We start from the raw sequence: 10,419 nt of genomic DNA, 5'->3' as shown, positions 1-10,419 counted from the left end.
GTGGATGCCACTCCTGCTTCCCAGCATAAATCAATCTGGAAGCTCATCCAAACACTGTACATAATGGGTTACCATTATGGTATTTAACAAGACTATGGAACAGTGTGCAGAATCACAGCAACACCAAGTTGTTCGGTTCAGCAAATAGACAAAAGATTGCTGTGTCTTTCAAGGAATATTCATTAGAAAATTAATAAACCCCTGTGGGGTTTTAAGCCCATTCCTTTGAGTGGACTTAAACCTTAGGCAAGGCTCAGGGTCACCCGTGCATGGGGTGAAAAGAACAATAATGCACATCAAATGCAACACCAGAGAAGCACGACCCCAAAATCTTCCCTTCACTTCCCCATCTGGACCAGCATCCATAAGCAGCAAAAAGCCACATTCCCAGAGTGGAGTCTTCCAGTCCTACCTCTGCTGGCAGGCCCCTCCCAATCCCTGCGGGGTTTTAAGCCAATGCCTCTGAGTATACTTAAACCCTAGGCAAGGCTTAGAAATGCCTGCTCTTGGGGGAAAAGAGCAATAATACACATCAAATGCAGCCCCAAAGAAGCACAACCAAAACTTCCCTTCACTTGTCTATCCGGACCAGCATCCGAAAGCACCAAAAAGCCACACTCTTAATATGAAATCAGGAGAGCTCTGGGGGCTTAGTACTAAAAGGCTGTTCTGTCAACCAAAGATACATGGCTCAAATCCACCAACAGCTACACGGGACAAAGAGGGGAAATCTCCTGTATAATTTAATGCCTCTGAAAATCAGCTGCAGGATCAGCTAGGAGTAGGTTTTGACTTGACGGCACTTAATGATGTAAGATTATCAACCCTTTCATCTAGCAACATAACATGTAACCCATTATAGAACCAAGGCTTTCTGTAACTCAGACATAGACACGTGAAAAATATGGTAAATAAACTTTAAATTGACTATGAAAAAAAAAAAAAAAAAGAGATCTCTCTCTGGTGGCCTAGTGGATAAGGAGCTGCTTTGTCAACCCAAAGACAAACTGTTTGAAACCTCCAGCTGCTCCACAGGAGAAAGATGGGCAATCTCCTCCCTTATTGCAGTTTATACCCTCTAAAAATGAACTGGAAGGTCAGCTATGAGTCAGTTCTGACTTAATGGCACATAACAACAGGAATTCAAATGGCAGGACTAGTGAAGTAGCCTATAGGGACTTGCACTGTTAACCCAAAGGCTATCCTCAGGCAGTTCAAATCCACTAGCTGTCTTTAGGGGGAAAGACAAGCAATCTCCTCCTGTGCAATTTACAGCCTTGGGAACCCCCTGGAATGAGAGCTATGAGTCAAAACTGCCTCGTTACCAATTAAAGAGAGAGAGAGAAATAAAAAAAAAACACAATTGACAGAAGACAATTTGAAATGTTTCCGCAAATTGATGCTGCATTGGAGGTGCTCACTAGTCTATGCCAAGAAATTTGGAAATCCTCTTACTTCACTGCAGTGCAATGAGTTACTGATGTGGTTTTTCACTGTGGTCTTCCTAATTCTCACTATATGACTTGATGAACCAAACCTAATGCAGCCAATGATTCTGACTCACAGCATCCCTCTTTTGGGTTTTTGGGACTGTAGATCTTTATGGGAGAAGGCTGTCCATCTTTCCTCTATGGAGTGGCTGGTGGATTTAAATGCCTAAACTTTCAGTTAGCAATCTAACATGTTATACACTGTATCACCAGGACTCTTTCATGGCTGGATAAAAAAACTATTCAAATTCATTGTCCTCAAGTCAGAGTCAACACATAGCTGACCATCCAGTGGGTTTTGAGGGGCTGTAAAGTCAAAGGAGAAGACTGTCCATAGTCTCCCCTGGAGCTGTGGGTGGATTTGAACTGCCAGACAAGCACCACCTCAGGGTTAGCAGAGCAATTTCCTATGGACTACATCTCATAAACTCCATAACTGAGGGTTCTGTCTGTGAGCCGTGTGTGCTCTTTGCAACAAATTATCAAACCCAGAAGAAAAGCAGTATCATGGGATGGACGGCTGGCCCTAGAATTGGCAGAAAAGGTTTATAGTGTGGAGTACAGGGGCATGCCTGACGTCATGGGAACTGGTTTTGTGCGGCTGTTGATGGGGATTCCTCTCCCTTATAAAGTTAATGGAAGTTCATGCACATGCTGCTTTTCTTTCCACAAATGCAAGAAATGTATATTTGTATCACTCCAAGAAAAGTGATTGAGGAAATTATCAAACACTATCATTAATATCACACTCACGTAAACAAGTTTAATAGTACTTTGAAAGTAAAAAGCCAGAAATTCCAGCTGGATACACACAGAAGAAGATATGAAATGGGGGACAGACTATAAATGTCAGAGAGGTCTTGTCTAAAATTACTGATATGCAAAAGCAGTGGATTATGTAGATAATAACAAATTAGGGACAATATTGTGGAAAATGGAAATTCCAGGCCACTTAATTATGCAAATGCAGAACTGACCAGAGAGATCCAGAAATAGTTGTTAGAAGAGAACAAGGATATACGTATGGCAAGGTTTAAAATCCTGCAAGGTATGTGTCAGGGTTATATCCTTTCAACATACATATTCAATTTGTATGTTGAGCAAATAATCTGAGAAACTAGATTATATAAAAAAGAACTCCACACTAGAATAGGAAGACTCATCAACAACGTACAATATACAAATGATATTAACATTCTTTGAAGAAAACAAAGACTTAAAGCATGTACTGTTGAAGATAAATATTCAATCTGTAACCTGCGCAAATCATTCAAGAAGATGGACTATATGAAGAAGAATGTGACATCAGAATTGGAAGAAGACTCATCAACAACCTGCATTATGCAAACAAACATTGCTTACTGAAAGTGAAGAGGGTTTGAAACACTTAAATGTAGAAGATCAAATACTATAGTCTTCAAAATGGATTACATCTCAATATCAAGGGGGGAAAATTCTCATCACTGGACCAATAAACAACATCATGATATAGAAGAGACTGAAATTGTCAATTTCCTTTCACTTGTGTCCAGAATCAACCTCCATAGTACAAGCAGTCAAGAAATCAAAAGACTTTTTTCTCTCTGGGCACCACCATAGCAGTCAGCAAGAACAAGCGCCTTACTAACAGTGGCAAAAAAAGGAGCCAAGAAGAAAGTGGCTGATCCATTTTCTAAGAAAGATTGTTATGATATAAAGGTACTAGCTATGTTTAATGTAAGAAATATTGAGAAGACAAAAGAAATATTGGGACTCAAGGAACCAAAGTTGCATCTGATGGGCTCAAGGGTGGTGTTTTTTTAAGTGAGCCTTGCTGATTTACAAAACAATGAGGTTGCATTTAGAAAATACAAGCTAATTATTGAGGATGTTCAAGGCAAAAAGTGCCTCACCAACTTCCAAGGCATGGATCTTACTCGTGACAAAATGTGCTCCACAGTTAAAAAATGGCAATCCATGATTGAAGTTCATGTTGATGTCAAGACTACTGATAGTTATTTGCTTCATCTGTTTTGTGTTGGTTTTACAAAAAAAAACCCCAAAACCTGCAACAGTCAGCACCCACAGGTTTGCCAAGTCTGGAAGAAAATTATGAAAATTATAACCCGAGAGGTGCAGGCAAATGACTTGAAAGAGGTGGTCAATAAATTGATTCCAAACAGCACTTAGAAAAACATAGAAAAGGCTTGTCAATCTATTTATCCTCTCCATGCTTTATTTGTTAGAAAAGTAAAAATGCTGAAGAAGCCCAAGTTTGAATTGGGCAAACTCATGGAGCTTCACAGTGAAGGTGGTAGCTCTGGAAAAGCTACTGGAGATGAGACAGATGCTAAAGTTGAACAAGCTGATTGCTATGAACCACCAGTTCAAGAAACTTTTTAAAATTCAGACTTTTTATAAGGACAAATAAAAATTATTTGTGAAAAAAAAAAAGAAATCAAAAGACATGTTGCATTGGGGAAATCTGATTAATTCTTTGAAGTGCTGAAGCTCAGTGGTGTCCATTTAAAGACTAAGGTGTGCCTAATCTAAGTGATGTTACTTTCAATTGCTTCCTATACATCTCAAAGTTGGATAATCAATCTGGAGAACAACAGAAGAATTAATACATTTGAGATTTGGTGTTGGAGAAGAGTAAAAATATCTGTGAACTGCTACAAGAACAAACAAGTCTTTCTTGGAGTGCAACCAGGGTGCTCCTTAGAATCAAGGATGCTGAAATTCCATCTCACATACACTGGGCATGTTGTGAGAAAGGACCAGTTCTTAGAAAAAGACTTCAAGGTGGAAAAGGTGGAGGATTAGAAAAAGAGAGGGAAATTTCCAACAAAATGGATTAACAGTGTGGTGTTAACCTAAAAGTTGGCTTTTTTAGCCATTAGTTAGCTGCCTTTCATCTAGAGCTACCTTAACTGCAGACACATGGTATTACAAATCAGCAGCAGCTGTGGGACTGCCATAAGAGAAAGAGTGCTTTCCACACTGGGAAGCAAGACTTGTGGAAAGCAAGGTTTGTGATGACAAGACTCTAGTGAGAGCAAGACACTGTTGTGGACAAACGGTAGCAAAGTGTGACTTGAGACTTCCTGCATTTGTGCTGGTCCGAGTTAAAGGCTTGGCTGTTTTTGCTGGTTATTTGAAGGAGAAACTGACTTATAACTGCTCTGAGACAAACTTTGCTGGATGATTTGGTTATAACTGCTCTGAGGCAATCCTTGCTGGGTGATTTGAATTTCACTGCTGAACTGAAACTGGAGCTTGAATTTATTGAGGATTTATGCCTTGGAACTCTTTGGGCTAAAGACTGGACGTATTTTGAGTGATATTCTTTGTCTCTCAAGCTCTCCAACTTCCTAATAGACCCTATTGTTGGCACCATAACTGTGAGTCAGCAATGAATAAAAGAACCTCTTGCTGTTGGTGGGGCTCTACAGGCTGGGCTGCGGTCTCTTTATCTGCTTTCTGTTCTGAGGTGGTGAGGGGCTGTGCTATTCTCATTCCCTCTGGCCCTTTCAGAAATATGCTCATGGCCCTGTGCTTCCATGGCCTGTCTTTCCCACTTCAGACACATACTGACTGTAACATGGGCTTGAGCATATCAGAAAAGATAAAGATGGTGCATGAAGGGCAAGGTTCAGATCTGCTATTAATAGGGTTGCTAGTCATTGTAGTTGACTCAATAGCACCTAACAACAACAACAACAACATTAAGGATCAAAGACTACAACCTTAAGTATGGAATATACTGTAATATATAGAAAATAAAAATTCTCACAATGGAACCAACAAACAACATCATGGTAAATGGAAAAATTACTTAAGTTGTCAGTGTTTACAGTTTACTTAGATCCACAATCAGTATCCATGGAGGGAGCAGTCAAGAAGTCAAATCACAAATTATACTGGGAAATTTTAAACTGCACTTATTCATAGAAGGATAGGCATGGTAATTTTTTACAATTCCACTATTTATTTCTGACAATTATAAAATTCCTTTTTCCAGGAAGATATCTAAGCATTCTGCTATGTTCTCCCTCAAATTAGCCTTGTATGACAATACCTTATTTACCTTTGCATTTTCAGTGTTGAGCACAAAGCAGACCTCTCAGGAAATATTTGTTTAATGAAGAAACAAAACCAGGGAGCAAGGGTTCATGCAGAAGGGACCCTGGTGCTCTATGGATAAAAGGAAGGACTCTTAGTTTGCAGGGACCTACCTTGTTCAGGGCCACATGCATCTGATCCACCAAGAATACATAGAGTTCACTGATAAACGTCTGCAGTTCCTCCTGGCTTTCAAATGGTGATGTCTTCAAGTACTTCTCTCTCACAATCTTTACCACAGCATGCTGTAAGACACAGATTGCCCCATACTGACAATATATTACAACTTGAACTTGGGCAGAAGTCCAAGACTTATTGAAAACTCATAAGGTACCTGATTTCTCCCCCGGTGAACATTAATCTGTGGGAATTCTGATTTTTCTCTCATTAAGCACATTCTTTCTGACTTATTTCCTCTACTTTACTAGTAGGGATAATGTGGAAAAACTAATAAAGGCCTGTGCTTCCATGTGTGTGAAGAGTCATACATACAAAGAAGCCTTGGCATGAATGCTATGCATTTTCTCTCAGTGTCCACATGGTTATTAAATCATGAAACAAAGGTTTGGTCTGAGAGTCCAGAGAACAGAAGGATTCCAGTTTTAATGCTATTACCATACAACCTTAGAAATTTCTACTTTACCCAACTCCTTCATTTGGTAAATGGATATGTAGGTTCTGCAGGAAAATGAGAAGCTAATTTTTTCCCCCTAAGCAAACATGATTTCTGGATTTTGGACCAAGCACTTTCCAATATTTTTGTTTGTTTTATTTAAATTTATTATTAATTTCAGTAAAAATTTACAGATAATTTGGATTTCCATTCATTCATTGTTGGACTTTTCTCCTCTCCCAACCCTCCCCCCTAGTACACTACCCTCTTGGAAAAGTAAAAGAATAATTCTGTCATTGTTTTACAAACCCTCCCCCAGGTCCACTCCACCATGTAGCCTTCACTCTAGACTGCTGTCATGACAAAAATACCTAATCACATATCCCTTTTAAACAGTTCTCTCCTCATTTGTTTCAATGCAGTATACATTATTGAACCCATCTTTCTCAGTCTCTCCCCAACCCTAAGGTCAGTCCTGTTTTACAACAGTGGCACCATGCAGTATTTGTACTTTTATGACTGAGATACTTCACTCAGCATAATGTCCTCCAGAGTCATCCATTTTGAATAATATTGCATGAGTTCCTTGTTTTTCAATGCAGCATAGTATTCCATTGTGTGAATATACCACAGCTTCTCTATCCATTCGTTTGTTAATGGGCACTTAGGTTGTTTCCAGCTCCTTGCTATTGTGAACAAAGCCACAATAAACATGGGTGTGCAGTACTTTCCAACTTTTATATAATTTAATTCTCATAATGACTCCATGTGATATTATCATTTTTATTTGAGGCTCAGAGAGATCATGTCACTTGCCCAACCTCATGCAGCTGTTGAAGGCAGGACTAGGAAACAACCTGAGACCTATTTAGACCAGCCTCTGAGAATAGCCTCTGGCTTCCATAAGCATCAGTTTTTCTAACTTTATTATTTCCATGTGCTATTTTTGTATCCATTTATTACATGGAATATAGTAAAGAAAGACAGAGGTAATATAGTGCTTAAGAACATGATCTCTGAGGGATCTCTGGTGGCCTAGTGGCAAGAAGCTGCACTGCAATCCCAGGGGTATACAGTTCAAATCCACCAGATACTCTACTGGTGAAGGAGGGGCAAACTCCTCCTGTACCAGTCAGATTCTACTTGATGGTACACACATGCAAAATAATAAAATTAAATTTAAACAAGAACATGATCTCTGGAATTGAGCATTGTTTTTGACTTTTACTAGTTCTGTTACCTTGGGCAAGTTTTTTAGCCTCCCTGTACCTCATTTTCCCATCTGTAAAATGGAGAGCAGCTCTCTCATAAGATTTGAGGATGGCTCATAAGATTTGAAGATGGTATCTTCTCATCTTTTCAATCTGTATGCAGAACAGATTATCTGGGAGGCTGAGCTTTATTAGGAGAAGAGTGGCATCAGGATTGGAGATAGACTCATCAACAATCTTGCTGAAATTGAGGAGGACCTAAAGCACTTGCTGCAGAAGGTCAAGGACTGCAACCTTCAATATGGACAGAGGCTCAATGTCCAGAAGACAAAGATTCTCACCACTGGGCCAATTGGCAGCATCATGATAAATGATGAAGAAATTGAGATTGGTGACAACTTCAGTTTTCTTAGTTCCACAATAAACACTCTTGGTACCATCAGGCAGGAGATTAAAAGATGAATTGCATTGGGAAAGTCTGCTGTCAGAGCACTGAAGGGCAATGATGTCAGTCTGGAGACTATGGTGCACCATGGTCTTTGCAATTACTTGTTATGCATCAAGAGCTGGACAATGTCAAGGGCTGACAGAAGGAGAGTTGATGCCTTTGAGCTTTGGTGTTGGAAAAGAGTATTGAATATATCATGGACTTCTAGGAGAACAAACAAGTTTGTCTTGGAGAGGGTGAAGCCAGGAGGCAAGGATTCTGAAGCTCCGTATAACCAAGTTTAGACATGCTGCAAGGTGGGGTCAGTCCTTGGAGAAAGAAGTCATGCTTGGGAGGGTGGAGGGACAACATAGGAGAGAAAGACTCTCAATGACATGGATTGATTCAGTAACTGGGGTAATGGGGATAGTCATGTTGGAGACAGTAAGATTGGCAAGCGATAGAGCAGGGTTTAGGGTTGTTGTACATAGGGTTGCTATGAGTTGCAGGCGACTTGACAGAACGTAAAAACAACAACAACAAATTACTAAACCAAGAAGATATAGAAAGTGTTTGGCTCAATAAATATTTGTTGTTGATGGTTCTTAGTTGCTATCATATCAATTCCTATTCACAATGACCTCATGAACAACAGAACAAAAATGTTGCACAGTCACAGGCCATCTTCATGATTATTGGTGAACTGTGGTCCACTGTTACAACTACCACAAATTATGAATGCCTAACAATCTAGGAGTGCATTTTTCAGCATTACTCTCTATATCAGCAATGCCAGAGTCCAAAGGATTTTCATTAGCTGGCAGCATCATGATAAGACAGCAAAGAGACTGAGCCACTGATAACAGCTTTAGTGTGCTTGGCTCCACAAAGAAGACTTTAAAAAAAATACTAGTTTTACAACATTTGAATACATTGATTTCAAGAACAGATTCTTCCAATTTCCCTCACCTTTCCCAATCCTCCCTCCAACTGCACATCCTCATTTCCCTGCTTCCACCCTCTCCCAGCCCCCGTGGATACTTATACTCATTCTACAATAATGGTTTTATACAATATTTGTCCTTGTGGACTGAGTGAATTTATGCAGCATAATGCTCTCCAGTCTGTAATAATTTACAGAATCATTGCTCCTGCATGCTGCGTAGTAGTCCATCATGTGACTGTACCATAATTTCTCAATCCATTCATTTGTGGTTGGAGATTTGAGCTATTTCCACGTTCTTGCAATGGTGAATAATGCTGTTATGAACACTATGAACACTGGTCTACAAATCTCCATTTGTGCCTCAATTCTCATTTTCTCAGAATGTATTCCAAGTAGTGGAAGAGCTGAGTCACATGGAATTTCTATATTCAGCTTTTTGAGGAAGCGCCAAATTGCCTTCCAGAATGGTTGCATCATTTTATAATCCCACCAACAATATATAAAAGTTCTTTTCTCACCACATCCTCTCCAATATTTATTACTTACTGCTCTGTTAAACTTTGCCACTATTTACAGGAGTGAGATTATACCTTATTGTGGTTCTGATTTGCATCTCTCTTATTGCCAGTGATTTTGAGGATTTTTTCATGTGTTTGTTTGCCATGTGAAGATCTTCTGCTGAACAAACAACACTCTTGGTACCAGTAGCCAAGAAATTAGAAGATGAATTTCATTGAGAAACTCTGCTGAGGGACCTCTCCAGAGTACTGAGGAGAAATTATGTCAGTCTAAAGCCTAAGGTGTGCCTGACCCAGGCCATGGTCTTCACAATTAATTGCTATGCATCAGAAAGCTGGACAATGACTAGGGATGATAGAAGGAGAATTGATGGCGGTGTTGGAGAAGAGTATTGAATATATCATGGACTGCTAAAACAGTTTCGTCCTGGACAGGGTGAAACCAGGCTGCTCCTTGCAGGCAAGGATTCTGAAGCTCTATCTGACATACTGTGTTGTAAGGAAGGACCAGTCCTTGGAAAGGGACATCATGCTTGGGAAGGTGGAGGTACAGTGCACTAGAGGAAGGCCCTAAAGGAGATGAACTGACTCAGTGACTGAGGTAATGGTGAGTAGATGTGTCAGAGACATAAGGTTGGCTCAGAATAGAGCTGGGTTCAGAGTTAATGTACATATTATGTATACATTATTACGGTCATTATGAGTTACAAACAACTCGATGGCACATAACAACAGTATTTGGAAGTATATGGTTGGTCTTTCTTCCTAGTCTATAAATTTCCCTGAAACTTGACCACCATGATGACTCTGATATTTCAAATTCTAGTGGAATGGCTTCCCGCATTATCACAACATGTGAGTAATCCCAGTATGACCAACTGACAGATGGTGGCAATATATGTGAGTCATTATTACTCAATAAAATGGTTGTTGTTATGTTGTTGTTATGTGCCATCGAGTCGTTTCCGACTCATAGCGACCCTATGCACAACAGCTCTAAACCCTGCCCTATCCTGCGCCAACCGCACCGCCTCCGACACACCCATCCCGATTACCCCAGTCACCGAACCAATCCATCTCATAGAGGGTCTTCCTCTCCTGCGCTGTCCC

The 10,419-nt window shown here is 40.0% G+C and overlaps 1 protein-coding gene across 1 annotated transcript in view; it reads right to left on the bottom strand.

Annotated features, from left to right (window-relative positions):
• TTC18 (tetratricopeptide repeat domain 18) overlaps nt 1-10,419 on the bottom strand; it is a 146,918-nt gene that overhangs the window by 31,785 nt on the left and 104,714 nt on the right. Inside the window, exon 15 of the mRNA XM_006887566.1 lies at nt 5,708-5,839. Within this exon, the coding sequence (XP_006887628.1) occupies nt 5,708-5,839 (132 nt within the window). The remainder of the gene's footprint in view (nt 1-5,707; nt 5,840-10,419) is intronic.

The sequence above is a fragment of the Elephantulus edwardii genome, unplaced genomic scaffold (assembly GCF_000299155.1).
Source record: "Elephantulus edwardii isolate Elephantulus edwardi_28Jun2011 unplaced genomic scaffold, EleEdw1.0 scaffold00058, whole genome shotgun sequence".
NCBI classification, from domain to species: domain Eukaryota; kingdom Metazoa; phylum Chordata; class Mammalia; order Macroscelidea; family Macroscelididae; genus Elephantulus; species Elephantulus edwardii.
This window is presented reverse-complemented; position numbering and strand designations above follow the sequence as displayed.